This window comes from Austrofundulus limnaeus, unplaced genomic scaffold, assembly GCF_001266775.1.
Source record: "Austrofundulus limnaeus strain Quisiro unplaced genomic scaffold, Austrofundulus_limnaeus-1.0 Scaffold9, whole genome shotgun sequence".
Taxonomy (NCBI): Eukaryota; Metazoa; Chordata; class Actinopteri; order Cyprinodontiformes; family Rivulidae; genus Austrofundulus; species Austrofundulus limnaeus.
In genome coordinates, this window is record NW_013952411.1 from 953,674 (window position 1) to 971,304 (window position 17,631).

The 17,631-nt window shown below is 39.1% G+C and overlaps 1 protein-coding gene and 1 long non-coding RNA gene across 3 annotated transcripts in view; both read right to left on the reverse strand.

Annotated features, from left to right (window-relative positions):
• LOC106512876 (obg-like ATPase 1) overlaps positions 1 to 17,631 on the reverse strand; it is a 48,966-nt gene that overhangs the window by 15,616 nt on the left and 15,719 nt on the right. For both annotated transcript variants that reach the window (XM_014001395.1, XM_014001396.1), the window contains 3 exons: positions 10,385 to 10,560; positions 7,001 to 7,081; positions 6,577 to 6,674 (listed from right to left, as the gene is read on the reverse strand). In XM_014001395.1, coding sequence (XP_013856849.1) covers positions 6,577 to 6,674; positions 7,001 to 7,081; positions 10,385 to 10,560 — 355 coding nt within the window. The remainder of the gene's footprint in view (positions 1 to 6,576; positions 6,675 to 7,000; positions 7,082 to 10,384; positions 10,561 to 17,631) is intronic.
• LOC106512877 (uncharacterized) lies at positions 774 to 2,345 on the reverse strand. Its single transcript, XR_001309734.1, has 2 exons — positions 2,048 to 2,345; positions 774 to 1,903 (listed from the first exon to the last, which is right to left on the reverse strand). It is a non-coding gene; the product is annotated as an uncharacterized LOC106512877 (long non-coding RNA).

The window sequence follows — 17,631 nt, forward strand, 5'->3', positions numbered from 1 at the left end:
CATCTGGTGAAAATTTCATGTCATTAGCACCTCTAGTAATATATTTACTGAGAAAAATGTTGACGTGTTCAATACTTATTTTACCCGCTGTAACTTTGCTAAGTAAATTCAACAATCAGTTTTTTGAGTGTAAGTTGGCAGTATTGCACTCTTCCATTAGCTTACCAGCGCAACAAGTCTATTTCTCGAAAGTGAGGTTGTTCAAAGAGCTATCTGCAACAGGTAAGATAATGATTGTTCATGATCATTCCACATAACCTCATATATAAAAAAAACAACAAACTATTGCTTGAATCTGGTCACTAAGCCTTTTCACACATTTTCTCCTCTATCAGTTCATAGGCTATGAGATTTTTCTGTTCTGCTAGGTCCAGATTAAAGGGATGGGACCTTTTTAAGGTTGGGATGCTGCAGCACACAGCACACGCTATCCCACACCCCTCTCTCTCTTTCCATCCTCTTTTAAGGGAGACAGAAATGAGAGGTATGAGCTCATGGTGGCTTTKGAGGCTGGGAAGTCAGGGACTCTGTGGGATGCTTTTCATCCTCCCAGTGGTGAGCTCCTGAGCGACGAGWGTGCAGACACTCTCTGCTCCCTGTGGCCATAGCTGCATGGGAAGGCATTACACATCAGGCTCTGAGARGGGAGGAGGAAGGAAGTGACACACACATTCACACACACGCATACACACACACACACTATCGCCAATATTATCAACTTCTTTCCATCTTCAAAGCAATCACAAGCTGGAGGAAACTGAACATGGCGCACGCACAATGGGAGCAGCTTTAATTAAGAGCATCATCTCACATCGTATCTCAAACAAACCTTGAGGGAGTGCTGGTAACAAGCTTTTTTTTAACAACTTTGCTTTCTTTGATAACTGCACCCATTAAATCCCGCAACTTTACATGTCCACACATGACAGAAAAAAAAAACTTAACAAACCGCTGCCACTTAGTTTTGTCACTGAGACAACATTATCAAAGATACATCCTATTTAAGAGAGAAGTGAGAATATTAACAATAATAAAAAAACTAAACAAACTCATATTGTCGGTCATCCCAAAGGAGATGGTGCATCACCATTTTTTATTTTATTCATTTATTTATTTACTTTTTGATATGGAGTATCCATGCTGTCATTTTTGGTGGTTGACTGGGCGAGAAAAAATAAGGGGGGCTGGGGTAGAGAGAGTAAGAGAGAGAGAGAGRAGGGGGAAGGTGGGGGGAGTCATCAGGATGTGACAATTGTGACAAGAGCAGGCAAAGTGTAGCTTCGAAGAACACCACACAGATTTCTCCATCTCTTCTTTTTTTTTCCAGGATGACAGCTTAATGTCTGCCACATGCAATATTTATTCTCATCGTGTGTCAGACTGTCTAGCTGTCCCGGGGAGTACAAAGAATGCCACTTATTAGAATAAAAGCCGAAGGAAGGTAATCAAGGACATATGTAACATCAGCCAATCATGCCCCCGTTTCAGTCCGACATCTATTTTTTCTCTCCCCCCCCCCCCTCCTTTTCGTAACAGTTCAATAATAATCTTGATAATAAGCTTTCAGGAGCTCTATGTGGCAACACTTAATTCATTTATTTGTCTCATTAGGGCCATCGAGGCTGCAGGCTACTCACTGTGACATGCCTGTTTGCTCTTAACCTTATCAGAGAGAAAATAAAAAGCGCTGCTCGACAAAGCCGGAGAAGTCTACCATTAGACAAACTCAACTCTCTCAGACGTCTTTTATGTCTGCAAAATGTCAAACTACAAGCTCTACAGGTGAGAAAGGATCCACGTCGTCTTGCTGCACGGATGCATTGCTGGTCTGTGAGGGGACACGCTCAGTCTTCATCAGAGTGCGGTTTGATCAAAAAGGAACAGGTCACAGTCTGTATCGGATCTTCAACAGGAGACAAGCGAAAGGAAAAAAAAACAACAAAAAAAAACAAAAAAAAAGGAGAGAAAAATTCTCATCAAGCTCTTTCTCCCAACAGAACACATCAAAGACAATGGGGTGACGTGTCAACATGTGTCCTTTCATTACCTGAACTTGGGGACAGTCAATAACCAGGTTAACTGAGCTGCCATCTGTTTCAACTTCACTATACGTCTTTTCCTGTTGTTTTCCTTCGCTGAAAGCTCACTAAAGGCATCCATTAGGACCCACTGTGGGCAGTAAGGTACACAGCCSGCCATGGAAAGTGTTTCTTAGATTCCCACACAGCAGAGAGCGGGAAAGAGGAAGTGATTATATGTGAGATGCAGGGGTTTCAAACTAAACTTTTTAGATAGTACTTACTAAGATCCTGGATGGAACAAGCAGTTTTGCACTCAATGTCGCAATAAAGTTTATGGGAGACAAATAAATGTTGCTGCTGTGCATTGTGTATTGACACTGACTGAAAACAATTTATCTTCTGTTTGCCACAGAATCTTATTGGAAATTATTCATCCTAAAAAATCAGGTAAAATAAAACTACTAATTTAACCTGATTCTTTATCAATAAACTGAAAAAAATAGTTTAAGAGTCTAATCATAGAATGCTGGCTTCATCTTTTTGCTTTAATTGTGAAAGCTCCTCCTGCAGGCAGACCTGGGTATCAGATCCAAGAAAGCCAAAAATATTATTTCATCCTCAGGCTTTACTGATCATTTAAGCTATTTTACTTTTTCATCCTTCTTTTCAAAAACAAGAAATTTCCTCTTTTTGTTATTTTAAGACTTTCTGCCCCTTATAGCATTAAATTTAAATTGTTTAAAACATGTTTTATTTGCAAAAACAGTGAAAAATGTTTAGATGGGTAGAAAACAAATCAGTCGTTAGTGAAGATCACACTAATTAAGTTGAACAAAACCCTCCTTCAAATAATTAAATGGATAAATTTCACCAAATATGAAGCATACTTGAAGAAAAAAACTATAATATGTGCATAAATGTTGACACAAATCATAAAGAATAACAACAGTAAAGTATCCAGTGTAGCACAGACTAGATGGGAGATGATGTTCAAAAAGTTTGCAATTAAAGGTTTGGGAAAGCAGCAATAAGTCTGCACAAACTAAACAGAACTATACTACATACACACACACACTTGGCATATAGACAGACAAACAGACCCAGACCAACAGAGTTAATAAAAGCTSCAAGCGATGGTACCCTGCAGTTCTTCCACTCACTGGGAGAAACCACTCKGCAGAAGCACTCACAGACAGGTCACGCTTGCTGGTTTCCTTAAAGGTCAACTCATCTACTTAAGAGGCACCAATTTACTTTAATGCACATTGTCCAAAAGGAGAAAAAAACACAGAAAAAGGAAATGACAAATAAGAAAAACATCAACGCATATAGCTGGAATATTCTCCAGGGTGCCTTTTGCCGCATCRCAAAATGTGGCTGCTCTTTGTCCTCCGAGGAAGATTAAATAAATATCTGCTAACCGAACCCATTAAACTATGCAAAAAGTGATAGCTGTAATATACAGAATATTTTAGAGGGACTGCGACAGATGCCAACGCTGACAGACTGCAGCCGTCTCATCATCAACAGTGCTTTAATGACCACACAAGTTCTGGTATGTGGTGCAGAGAAACAGTCGACCAAACAGCTCACAAACCGTGGGGAAAAAGGGAAAAAAAGCCTCTCGATAGACTCTTGTAGATGCCATTCCCTATCACGCAATGCCTCTCAGTCATAAACACATGACAAATGCAGTCTTAATCATTTTTTATGAGCGGGGATGTGCAGGGGGCAGTGTATGGCTGGAGGGGAGAGGGGAGCGGTGAGCAGCAGGCGGCCCCCCTCTGCACAGAGGAGAGGGTTGTGTGGTAAAAGTCTCCTCTGGAACATCACTCGGCCCGCGTGCCTTTGATCTCCGCACTGCAATTACACCAGCATCCAAATGAGCGTGGAGTCGCCTCTGAAACAGACTTCAAACATGCACATGAACGCATTCTCATACACATGAACTGTATAGGATTGGAGCCATGTGCTCCTCTCAACAGTAAATGATGTTCTGTCTCCAGCAGAGAACCTGAGGATGAAAGGAGGCCTTGCTCCTCGTCTGATCCTTCCATTAATGATGGCTCGCTAAGGCTAATACTGTGTATTCTTGTCTAAACAAGGGCCGCTTGCTATGTGTTTCCGCATCCTCCAAACGAAATGATCTTATCTGCTTTTGGAGGCCGAAGCTGTTAAAAAGGCAAACGTAATCATCTGTTTGTGCAAAAAGATGGCGTAATAATAATAATGTATCTGATGCATGTTGCTAAAATTGATAACATTGACTTAAACCTTGCTGGGAAGCATGCACTCAAAGAAACACTTCAAAAATAAAAACACTCCAGAAAAATAAATAAATAAAATAATACCAAAAAAAAAAAGTGAAACTGTGGAATGGCCTGAACGGACGTCCTGAGAGATATGGATAAAAATTGGCTTATTTGCCTAATTCTACGATTCGCCGTCTCTTCCTCGACACATTAAAGCTGAGATTGCAATTTGTCTTGCTGTTTGCTTTGAATAGTTCTTAACCGTATCATCATCTCAACTGCGCTGGTGGAAAAACACGAGAGCATGGCGACAGCCAAATGGCAGTCTGGCGTCTCTGCAGCAGACTAGCTGCCATTAGGGCTGAGAGCAGCATTTATTGTACAATTAGGGCCAGCTAGATCTACCTGTAATCATCTCCATACAGGTGTGAGCTCCTTTCTGGACACGGGAAGTGACTCATCACTTGTCAAACGTCAACACTTTGATGTCGGCATTGTTCATGGCAGAGCCCTCGGGACACCTGAGCACTACTGTTTGCCTGTTTAAAAAAGCTTGAAGATTTATGACATTTCACACTTAAAAAAACACACACACACTCACACAAAACGAAAAAAAAAGAGCGAGAAAAACTATTTCCCTACTGATGATGGATGTTCCACTTGTCATGAATCATTTGATTTATGAGCTCTTACTCCACCCACCACCTGACAGTTATACTTTTGTGACAGGAACGTTTTAACAGTCACAGGTAAACAACTCTTGTATTACAATGCTGCCAAGTAAAGCACTAAAACAAAATTTGTTTAAAAAAAAGAAACAACACTGTAAGCTCAGAGGCCAATAGGAAAAGTGTGATAAAAATCCAAATTATTGACAAAACACCTGTAGTGGGGGGGGGGGGAGTAGCCCTAAAAACCCAGTGAATGTCAAACAACAGCTTTCTGCAGCCAGGTGACAACATAAAGTGTGTTTATGACAAGGAAGAGGATCCCAGTGCTGCAAGAACAGGAAGAGGAAACAGTTCAGAAATTTTGATGTAGGGTTATGTTAAAAGGTTACGAACAATTAACATCTTACCTGTTGTAGATAGCTTGAGTAGCAACCAAATTTTGGTGAAATAAAATTTATTTCTGTTCAGTTTGACACAATTAGGTTGAGCAAGTCCAGTCCAAAAATAAAATAAAATAAAACCCGTAATTCTCTAAACTAAGATTATTCAAAAATTATCTACAACAGGTAAGACATTGTCTGTTCATATACTTTCAATAGAACCCCACTTAAAAAAATTAACTACCACTTTATAAYTTTTATTTACCTGCCACCGAAAGGCAAATGTGGACAAATTTTAATAAAACTACARAAATGATTCTGAAGTCAACAAAACACAAAAATCTCTAACTCAGTCACAGATRTTGACCTATATTAAGTTATAGTAGCTGAGCATCATTAAAAAAACATACTCTGAGGATAGGTTTGCATGAAGATAACATTAATATTTTCAATGTCTGGCCAAAATGGCTACAACTCCATCATTCCTYAASAGAAGATTACTGTTTAAAACTCTGGCCTGAAGGACAGTGGGTGATATGCATTCCTTTAATGATTCACTRAACAACCAGAAAGTGCCTCTGATATTTAAGTTGTTCTGAGCTCTGTGTTTAGATTGAAACAAACACTAAGTGTACATCGATTTATCAAGACTTTCTCAGCGGTCTCGCAGGGCGTGGAAGTTTCATCGCTGTAAAGAAATTCTTGTAAAGCAAGAGCAACAACATGTGAAGACAAAACCAAACATCTGCAGCGAAATATTTCAGTTAATATCTGTCACTGTGATTCATCGGTCGTCTCCGTGACAGTATTAATCACTTGTTTGGGCTTTAAAYGTACTTGTTTTGTCACTGAAAACCATCCTTCTCTTTGATATCACATGAGAAATTTGGTTGGGGGAAAATGAAGACCATATGCCAGTGCGTGCCTAATGAAGTGCGCAGTCTGGGGGCCGGTTACAGTTTGCAGAGCTGGATGTTGTGTTGGAGTTTACTCAGTGCCACCTCCAGGCAGATCCTCTCTCACAGATATGAACGGTTCTGCCAGCAGGAGTTGGTTTCATAATGAAAACACACGGGGGGGAGGAGGGTGTGCTGGGTGGGGGAGGCGGGGGGCACACAATTTGTGTCGCTGACTTAGTCAAAGTTTGTTAAAATAAATGTAACTCCTTGTGTAAGAAGAAGGAAAGCTCTGTGGTGGTGATTAGTGAGTGCAACAAGTCTACCCCCCTTCTTCTCTTCTTTCAAGCACTTACCATTTGTTCTTCCTCCTTATGTAGTCTTTCTCAGAGAGATTAACGAGGTAGATCATTGGTTTGGATGTCAAAAACAAGTATTTGTTCAGCACTTCAATCTGTAGAACCAAAAAGAAAAAAAAAACCAGAGAAGTTCTGAGAATCCACAATTTTCCAAAGTGGCTTTTGAGGACAACGCAGACAGAGCCAAATGAAGCTAAATGAAATTATAAGAACTGTGGGTGGGGGTGGGGGGGATATGACGACTTTAAATCAAGATCAGCTTGGCCAAATGTTATTAGCTTCAACATAAGTAAAGTTAAACAAAAAAACTATGCATTTTAGTTTGTGTTTTTGCAGAAAGAAGGAAAACAGGTCGTATGAAATCATATGCCTTGAAAAGTCACGCTAATAAATTCAACGTGATCAAACATCAAAGTCTTACCTCCTTGTCGTTCCAATCATGATAGTAGCGGACGTGCTTCTTTTCATCCACAACCCAGCTCTTTATTTTGCACATAACGTCCTGTTTAGGGTTAAAAAAGAATGAACAAGAAGCCATTAAAGGAGATGAAAAAGAATAAGCCCAGCAGGGTATGGGGTAATTATTTCCTAAATGCATGGCATCCTGATGCCAAAGTGAACAATGGCTTTTGCTCTCATTCAGGCAGGAGTAGCCTGGCTTTGACAGGGATGGCATGAACAAGACCCTCTTTGCTTCTTTAAATCCTGACAAGAAAAAARCCTTCTGGGGTGTCTCTCTGAGCCCCGGCTTTATGCACTAATATTCCTCTGGGACGGTTTAATAAAAAGAACAGGGAAGGGAGATGAAATTGGAAAGAGGGGGAAACTAAWTGGAAGTTGGTTAGTAAGGTGTAAATTATTGGCCCTTCCTCAGGCACTTTGCACAGCGTACAGTGATACACTGAATGAGCACTCGTGAGGTGCAGTGCTAATTATTTGCTGTTTCTGAAAACATTGAGCGTTTACAGCGACGTATGCCGCATTCATTACAGATGGCACTTGTGGGCTGAGACCGCGGGCAGGACTGGGTCTTGACAGGATCTGGAAGCGGAAAAGGGTGGGAAAATGGGAGGGAGGTCRTTATAAAATTTGTAATAAAGAAATTGAGCCCATTATTGTTGATCCAGCCCCACAGAAATTAGCGGAACACATTCTTTTTGTTCCTGTCAACTTGACCTCCCCCTTCATATAAAAACTCCCCCACCCCCTGCAACACTCTCCCTACCTCCTTTTCCCCCCCCCCCCCCACCACCAGCCCCCTCCCGAACCCCTTACAGCACTTCACAATCATACTCTCTTTTGAAAGAACTGAGGAAAAAAATCCTGCCCGAGCCTCAATTACACAATGGCAGAAAAAAGCTCCACACGCTGACCCCCAGCCAGCTGCATTCACTCTCTGCACATCTCTCTCCGCAGGAATTCTAAAGGCCTTTTAGTCAGGCAGCCAGAGTGCAGCCAGCGGGAGAGCGCGCAGGAAGAGCTGCATACACTCCGCCTGCGCCGGCCCAAGTCTTCACAGAGAGATTAATCATCTGTGAAATGGAAACAGCAAACGGCCGGTGACACGGGCTGAACCCGCTCCAGGTTTCCCTCATCAGCTCGCAGCCGCCTTGCAGCGCTCCTCTAACAGGCAGGTGTTAATAAAAGGCATATAGGTCCCACAGGGGTCAAACACATACGCTTGCCACCATGAAGCGCCGCTGGTGGGCCGGTTTCTTATTATTGTTTGGTGAGGAGAGGGATTGCGAGGATCCGTGTGGACAAAGATGATGAAACATTGTTCTTGAAAACACACAAAACGAATTTACAAACCAGCATACATATGAGCTCTGCATCTCTGCGTGCACATATATTCATCCTAAACTCACAACAGAAAAACAAGTGGTTTTTTATCCAGAGAGCAAATTAGAGCAACTTTGATGAGTTTTATTAAGAAGCAGAACAATGATTATTTTAGAACAATTTTTGATTTTTCAAACTGTTTTCGTCACATAAGATGTTCAAATATTCGTAATTATTATTTTGTTTTCAGAGTCAACCATCCTAATAGACGTTTTGTTAATATGTTCTCTCGAATATGTTTAAAACAATGAAAACAACAAATGGACATAAACTCAAATACWTTCTGTATTTTTCACACCTTTTCAAGTTTGTAAAATCTGTTATTTATCTAATGATAAACACTAGAATCAATTTTCACCACTTTTGTCATTAGGCCTGAGAGTGTAAATAGTTTAAATAACACCTTTCCTTAAAAAAGCTTAGTTAAAAAATAATAAACTTGCAATAATCATCAAAAATACTTTTATAAAAATTGAATTAAATCTGCTTATAAATTTTAATGACACTAAGAATGACTGAGCATTTCCAAAGGTTTTTACTTAGCAAAGAGGAAAATTTAGGTAACTCCACCCTTTTATTTGAATACACTCTAAAAATGAAATGTTGGATTTACTTAACCATGTTATGTGACCTGGTTCCACTTAACTGAGTTGAGTAAATTCAAAGCAACATRCTCATGTTCTTTGGTTAAAAAACTGGTATATTGCTTTAAATTTACTCAACTCAGTTAAGTGGAACCAGGTAACATAACATGGTTAAGTAAATCCAACATTTCATTTTTTACAGTGTAGCCACTTTCTTGATTTTTTTTTAATTTTTTGTCTATAGATGGAGACATAAACATGTGCACGTGAGCCTGCGCACAGCTGAGCACGTTCAACCCAGATCTCAGCCGGCACAATCACTTAATCCCTCCCATCTAAAAGCTTAGAGTCGTCTTTGATAGTCACCATTCTTCACCACGGAGAGAGGCCTTCTATAGATCCTCACTTGCCGACGCGTGCGCAACCTTTGACAAGTAATGGAGATTATTTTTATTCATTGCCTAAAATTGTTAGCAATTATGGTAGTAAGCGGCCACCTGCTTGGCCTGAATGGCTTCTGTCTGTGGGGGCTGCAGGGATGTAGGGAGGTGCTGCTGCTGGCTGAAAAGGAGAGAGAGGGAGGAGGGAGGGGAGGGTGGGGCATCTGAAGCAAACCCACCACTCGTGGGGGGGTGCCTGCAGCAGGTGAAATAGCCCTTCTCGTTAGTGTAATGAGTGGTCAGAGCCTCGGCGTGTTGGGACCAAAAATTGGGCATGCTGCTCCGAGTGAAAGGCCACCTCTTCGTTGCGCACCAATCCATGCCTTCTTGCAAATCGTGGCTGAAGATGCTCTCCCRGCCTCATTACAGCAGCAATACAAGCATCCGAATGTGTCTGAATGCACAAGCATTTTGATCCAACTTGCAGGATGGGAAATTTTCTGCTCCTTTTTCTGCAGCTTGCCTTGCGTTTCGACCTGCACCTCAGAGAACAGGTGGAACGTCGCTCTGTCAAGGAAGATGCTAAACATTTACAGTATTCGTTGCGAGGTATAGGCAGATGTGTCACACTTTGTGTGGCCTTAAACAATTTCCCGAGCTGCTGTAGGAGTATAAGGATGAGCAAGAGTGGTGCCATGATTTGAGTATTACTTTAGATGAAAAGAGCCGTGTAGAAACACTTTCATTAGCCCAGTGCTGCGACCCGGGGTCGGCAGCTGAATAAGTAACACTCTATTAATGATTTCTACAGCAGAAAACCCCTGACCCCTGATCACTTTCAATCTCAGAGAGGGAAAAAATGGTCCAGGGGGATGGGTGAGACCTTGGAGGGAGATTAAAAAAAACATACTTTTTTCTCCACGGCCATGTGTGTGGGAGGGTTATTATTTGTGCCTTGCTGTGAGGGGGAGCAAAGGGCCTGCTGGGACATTGACTCACATATTCTGGTTTGAGTTTCTTGTCACCGCCTCTAATGGCCGTCTTCTCCAGCTTGTCAATAATGGGGCCGATCATCTCCTCATCCTTCATCCTCAGCTCCTCGTGGATGATCTCCATATCTCTCACTGGGTCCACTGTCCCCTCCACGTGGATGATATCCTCATCCTCAAAAGCTCCTGCAGAGWCAGGACACAAACATGGGGTAGAAAAATGGTTTAGAAAAAAAAATAAAAAAGAAAAACATTCTTCAACAACAATGCTTCTGATTCATGTGAATACATATAATACAAAGCACAGAATCAGAGAGACAAAATCAATGACATTGACTTTCTGAGATCAAATGTGAAACAGTGATGTGATTCAGCTCAGAAAAAAAAATCGTTAGTTGTTGCTGAGAATGTGAGGAAAAATAGACATCCACATACAAAGCACTGTGGGAGCTGCAGGGAAGTCATAACAAACACAATCATACATTTAGAAATGTTACTAATAGTTGGAGATGTAAAGAACCAGTTTCATGTATCACAATGCCTCAAAAACTAGTTGTAGACGCAACAAAAGAGGCTYATTTTGTCAGCTTGTAAAGCAACATGTTCAACTTATTTGTAAAAAATGTGAAAYATGACACCAAATTTAGCTTGAATTAAAAGAAYACCATCCTTTATGTAAAGGAGGACAGGCTTCTCTTGACCATGTGCATCTGAACTGAGGCTGTGCTGTGATTAGGTAATGAGGCTCTGAAGCTGACCATTTAACCAGCGGCGGCTCTCAGGACTTCTCTGATTCTCCTGCAGGGGTAGGAGTGGGGAGGGGTGGGGGGTTGTGCATGGGTGTACATCTGCCACATGAGAGCAACAGCCYAACATTAACGGACTTAATGATACTGTAATATGTTCTTCGAAAAACTAAAAGATTTAGATTCCTGTTTGAAAAGTAATTCAAACTCGATTAATACACTTTMTTTCTAAATGTKCTTAAAGGAATAGGTGAGATCTTGGGTTTCTGTGCAAACGGTTGTAAACAATAAATCTCTTACCTGCTGTATAGCTCTTTGAAAAAACTTAATTAAAAAAACAATGTTGATTTCTGTGGTTTTAAAACAAATCCAATCTTAAAGGGATAGTTCAGTCATTTTTGAAGTGATGCATCTTATCAACCGTGACATCATTCATCATTAATTTTATTTATTTATTTTTATTTTTATTTTATTACTTTTTTATTGTTCTTGTTTTGTCTGTTTTTTTATGGACCATAATTGTGTCTAAATAAAGAGATTGATTGATTCATGAAGAGGTATAAAGGCAAAAGTCTTTGTCCAGGCTAATGGCTAGCCAAACTAGGACCAATTTTATTTTTTTTATTATTTATCTTATTTATCTGGCTTATGAAATAACTCTCTCAAAAACAACATACACTTTTGAATGACACCATTTAGTTTGTTGCTGGTTTTGTAACCAAACAAGTTCTATGTCACTACATGACTTTATGTGTGCTGAGCATAGATTGTGTATGTGTCGGTGCAGAGACTGCTGAATGTTTGCTCTCTGCTCAAACTTCTCTGATCATCTGGTCACAACCAAACTTGGGTCATTCAGATATTTACAACAAGTAGATTATTTATTCATATCCTTTCCTCAGAAGTCTGTTTCAAATGATCCAACACATCACTGTAAATACACTACCTATTACATGGCCCATGGAGACCTTAGACCTATCAATAGGCTGCCCTCTAAGATACGCATAATGATGCCAGTTAGAAAAAAATGTTTGGGATGCTTTTTTTTACATAAAACAGACCAAGTAAACATGATCAAGGGACATTTTTTGTCCCAATGCCCATCTGCTGGTGGAACTGGTGCAGTGGTCTTTCTGCTCCTCTTCCCAGCTATAGTATTAGTATGTTATGAACCTGCCAATTTAATGCAACACATAAATAATAGTTGCACTTTCATCCACAGTGAACTGTAACTGTCTCCTCTGTCCTCACTGTCTCCACTGTCCTATATTGTCCTCATTCTCTGGCTCAGTCTTCATCATTCTTGCTGTCTCAATCATCATCACCTTTATCTTTAGCTTACTGGGTGGCAAGCTGCTCGTTTTCTTCATCACTAAATCCTGATTCATCCTCACTACCCACAGGAAACTTTAGTTTGGTTTCCTTTTGTAAGAAACTATAAAACAGTGTTGCCTTCATTTTGTATATGGAAGAAAAGAGTGTCAATTATAGGCATATGCAATACGGAAATTACTCATAAAATGCAAAATTATAGTAGATTCTAAGCATGCCTTCAACATGCCAGACTAGCAAAAGAATGGTAATCTTAATGGTGCAGCAACATCCACATTTTACCAGTTTAAAGTGATCCCCGATTAGTTGTAACATTAGACTTTATTTGATAAACCTATATTTTAACTGTAAAATAAAAACTATAAAAATACTGTAGGCTRTTTAGTTTTACCATTTTAAAACTAAAAGTTTAAAAATATATTACATGGACGGGGCCATTTTATTTACGCAAAGCATTCTGGGTAAATGATGACATCAACTAGGTCATCAGTGCGAGGCTGCTAGCGAGCTATATCCACCCTGAAGGTTAATCTTGGACAATATCTGACGATCGGCTCTTTTAAATGAAACCAGAGAGCGTTGACAGAGAGGAGAAGGTAGAAATGACTCAGCCTGTAACTGAAAATATGGATGGAGGACAACAGAGCTGCTTCATGGAAGAAGAACCTCAGCTTAACCTGTTAGCTTTAGCGTTAGCCCAGACGCCATCACCATATATATGTATTAGCTCAGCGCTACACATTTTCCTCTCATCACTGAGGTTCTCCATTCACATAACAGAGAGGGGAACACAACAGTGACTCAGCCTGTAACTGAAAATATGGATTGAGGGCCTCAGTTTAACATGTTTGTTGTGCTAGCACTGCGCTAATACATATAAGGCAATATAGCATCAGCGCTAGCACAAAGACTAACAGGCTAAGCTGAGGTTCTTCTTCCATGAAGCAGCTCTGTTGTCCTCCATCCATATTTTCAGTTACAGGCTGAGTCATTTCTACCTTCTCCTCTCTGTCAACGCTCTCTGGTTTCATTTAAAAGAGACGATCGTCAGATATTGTCCAAGATTAACCTTCAGGGTGGATATAGCTCGCTAGCAGCCTCGCACTGATGATCTACCCACGTCATCATTTACCCAGAATGCTTTGTGTGTAAATAAAATGGCTCCGTCCATGTTAAAATATATTTTTGAAATTTTACAAAACTAAACAGCATACAGTATTTTTAGTCTTTATTTTACAGTTAAAATATGTGTTTATCAAATAAAGTTTAATGTTACAACTAATCGGGGATCCCTTTAACATTATTAAATRATCAAATACAGTGCAATAAACCACAGAATAGTGAACTTAATTCACTGATAGCTGATTATGTACTTTTTTCCATCTTCAAAAAATGTAAAGAAAATAGTTTTTTGATGATTATTGAGCAGTCAAATGGTGAGGTTCCTCCCTGCGAAGAGGTCTGCAGAAAAGTGCATCACATTTCCCTCTAGGAAGTCATGGGACAAATTTAAACACTGTTATTGGTTCTCTTAGGATCCCATCTCACTTTCTTTGCACTACATCTTAAAATTAGAGGCACTGTGTGTGTGGAAGAAACTCAAAAGKTTTGTTGCCAAATGGCAACATCGTACCATAGAGGGTAAACTTTCTGTACTAGAAAAAGATAAACATTTTTAAAAATGGTGTAGTCATAAAATAAAAGTACAGAATTACATTCATCATTTGTAAATATTGCACTTACATCGTATACAACTATAACACGTAGATGCTTCTTTTTTGTATGTCACAGGTAGATTTGGAAACACAAACTGTTATAAAACTGTCAACAATTTGGGAGGATGTGAGGTGAATGATGACTTGTCTTTAAATTCTGCAGTGTTGCGACACAATGTTTGGAATGAGAGCGAAGCTGGGAGYCACTAAATCCATATTTATGTGCTGACACCTGAGTGTGTGAAGAAGCGCTGACAGGTGAGGCTCTGTGAGATAACGTCTGAGGAAGCTTCAGCAGTGACACATTCAGACAACACTGTGATGATTGTCTGTTTGTTTGATTCAGCTGCATGAAATAACCGGATCACTTGAAAATCCATAGAATTAAGTTTGTTGAGTTTAAACAGGATTATGACCTGGATGTGTCTATAGGTGTCTTTTTTAGCTCTTAATATCTCAATAAGTAAAAGTGCTTCCATTAAAGTTTGTACAAATATAGATGTACCAAAAGCGTACTGAAATAAATATTTTTCCTTTTAAAAATTTGACATTAGTGGTTTTGATTAAAATAGTTTTCCAAACACTGACTGCCTGTCAAACTGTAATAACAGATTTACAGTAACTTTGGGAAAAGGAATTAATAAAATCCAATTTGTAGCCTTTTTTTCACTCTTTTAAAGCATTTGTTGATACATTGAAAAAAAAGGATTTTTGGGTGTAGTAACATTTATTTATTTATTCTTTTAAATTTTACAAAAAATATCAAAATTTCTAAACTACTAGAATTTACTAAATAAACAATATGCATTATATTATATATCAATATTACTGTACAAAAAAAGTAAATGCTAATATTATTTTACCAGTAATATTTAAGTGCATTTTCTGGACAGCAGATAAACATGAATATATTAAGTAACTTCCACTCTTCTGGGCTGAAACTGAGGCTGCATGCACACAAAGGCTGCTGCTCCTCAATCCCTTGCTTCACTTTTCAAGGAGAGGACAAGACATGGTCGAAGTAAAACATAAGTTGTCTGGTTTCTTTTGCTTGAATACATTTGTTGGTGTGCAATAGTATAATGTAGGTGATATTTAGTTGTCAGGGAACAGGGAATGCATATTGTAGCATTCTGCTGTGTTTGGCTGTTTGTCATGTGACTGCAGTGGAGGATTGTGGGTAGGATTCATGTTTGTTGTTGTTAAATCATTTTAAGGAATTGGTTAACATTGATCTTTCAGCAATTATTCTGTTGTGTTACACTAATTTGTGTGTTCATTATTTGTTAACTTGTGGTAAACCGTTCAGCAGAAGTAACCATAAGTGAGAGTGGTAGGCCCAGTCATTAATAAGACCTGTGAGTTTCATTTTGTCTGTGTTGTTCATGAAGAAGAATCCAATAAAGGTTCTTCAAAACCGCCACYTGGTGGTGAAGTCTTGAACTACAACATGAGCTACACCTCACTCTGTAGCTGTGAGGTGTCATGCCACAATATTGTGCTTGAGGCATGTGCACTGTTATAAAGAACTTGTAAGATTTACTAGAAAAAAATCCTCGTAACATTTTGCACTAATGTTTAAGTAAATTTAAATGCTACAAATTCATGTAATATTTACTCATCATTATCTAGTAAAAGTTATTAAGTATATAGTTAAAATTTGTGAATAAATCTGGTAACTTTTACTTAATTTGATCAAGTATATGTTACGAGATTTACCTGAGCAAATTAAGTAAAATTTACCTGATTTATTCACAAATCTTTAACTATATTCTTAATAACTTTTACTAGATAATGATGAGAGTAAATATTACATGAATTTGTAGCATTTAAATTTACTTACCAAATGTTAGTGCAAATTGTTAACAGAATTTTCTCTAGTAAATCTTGCAAGTTATTTTTTTTACAATTATTTTCTTCCACACAAAACTTTTTTAACCTAGCAAGTGCATAGTCCTAAACTGATGATACATGTAGACTGTTTAATATCTTCTCAAGATTTTTTGTCCACTGAGAAACATCCATCCATTCATTATCACCCGCTTCTTCATTCAGGGTCACGGGGGTCACTGGTGCCCATATCCAGCAGTCACTATGCGAGGGGTGGGGCACACCCTGGACAGGTCACAGGTCCATCACAGCCATGAGAAATGAGAAACAATTTTCTTATTTTACAGAAAAAAATATTTTTATTGATTTCATTGATTCTTAAATGCACTTCAAATATACTCTACTGAGMTGTTTAGAATATTTTTATAATTAATGTGCAATCAGTTTTATTTTTATACTGTGATTAAAATACAGTGATTTAGTTGTCTTAAGAACAACTAGTTACACATTTCGCACTGAAGCAACAGAGTCAAACACATCATGTTTGTTGTTTATGAGCTGAGTCATCTGGTGAGGTCATATCCCCTTCTTCAATGATGTCATTTCCAGAAGGCGAGACTCAGCTCTGAAGTGAGATGTTGAACTAAGTGTTGTGAAAGAAAGATGCCAGTTGCCACTGACCTGGCCTTTGCTTTCCTATGCAGCTCCGCTCGATTCAAATGTTCCTTTTCTGTCTGGGATTTCTCCAGTGTAATTTCAAACGGGCCAATCAGCGAACAGAAGGAGTTGTGAACGATGACATCGATTTTCGGTGCCATTTGATTCTGCCTGTAGTTTAGTAATGGCAGCAGAGGAAGAGAATGAAGCCATTCAGGCCGTGTTGACAAGACTTCCAAATGAAATTAAATTTGTCTCACAAAGCCTGCAGCTCTCATTTACAGCCATCTCATTTGACTCCATTTTTCTCTCTTCCTAGTATGGGATGGTTGTTTAAAGCACATGTGATTTCCAGTTAGCTTCTTAGCTTAGCTTCCTTCATGGTAGAGCTGGCACACTACATATGGCACGGCTAAACATTTGCGATTGGGTAAARTCAGATCCAATTGTTTTAAACTTCAATAGTCCATGCCTCCAGCAAGCAATCGTTTCTCAATAACAGAGAGTCCAGACTGTACGAAGCAAAGTGRAGAACAAGGGCTGGTTTAGGCTACCAGTGACGGTAATCCCTGCATGTGCAAATAAATACTCGTCTAAATTTGAATTGGTTTCCTGTGTATAATTTGGCCTTGTACTCTAAAGGCCTCTGCATGCTCCATCCAAACTGCCAAAATTGACTCATTGTTGCAGGTGCATGACAAAAATCACCTCAGTCTGTTCTCAGTTTCCAATCTGCCGCAACTTCTTTGTTACAACCCACTGGAAGAACATTTTGCCACCCTCCACATTAGAACTTATTGTGTGATTGGTCACAAATTTGTGGGCGTACGTGTTTGTGCTGAAAGAGCTTGGGCGCTGCATTTTACTTCAGTCACTTGCTTCCAAATAATAATAAGTACCTTTTTTAAATAATAAGAATAAGAATAAGAATTAGGAAAGATTATTATTATTATTATTATTATTATTATTATTATTAT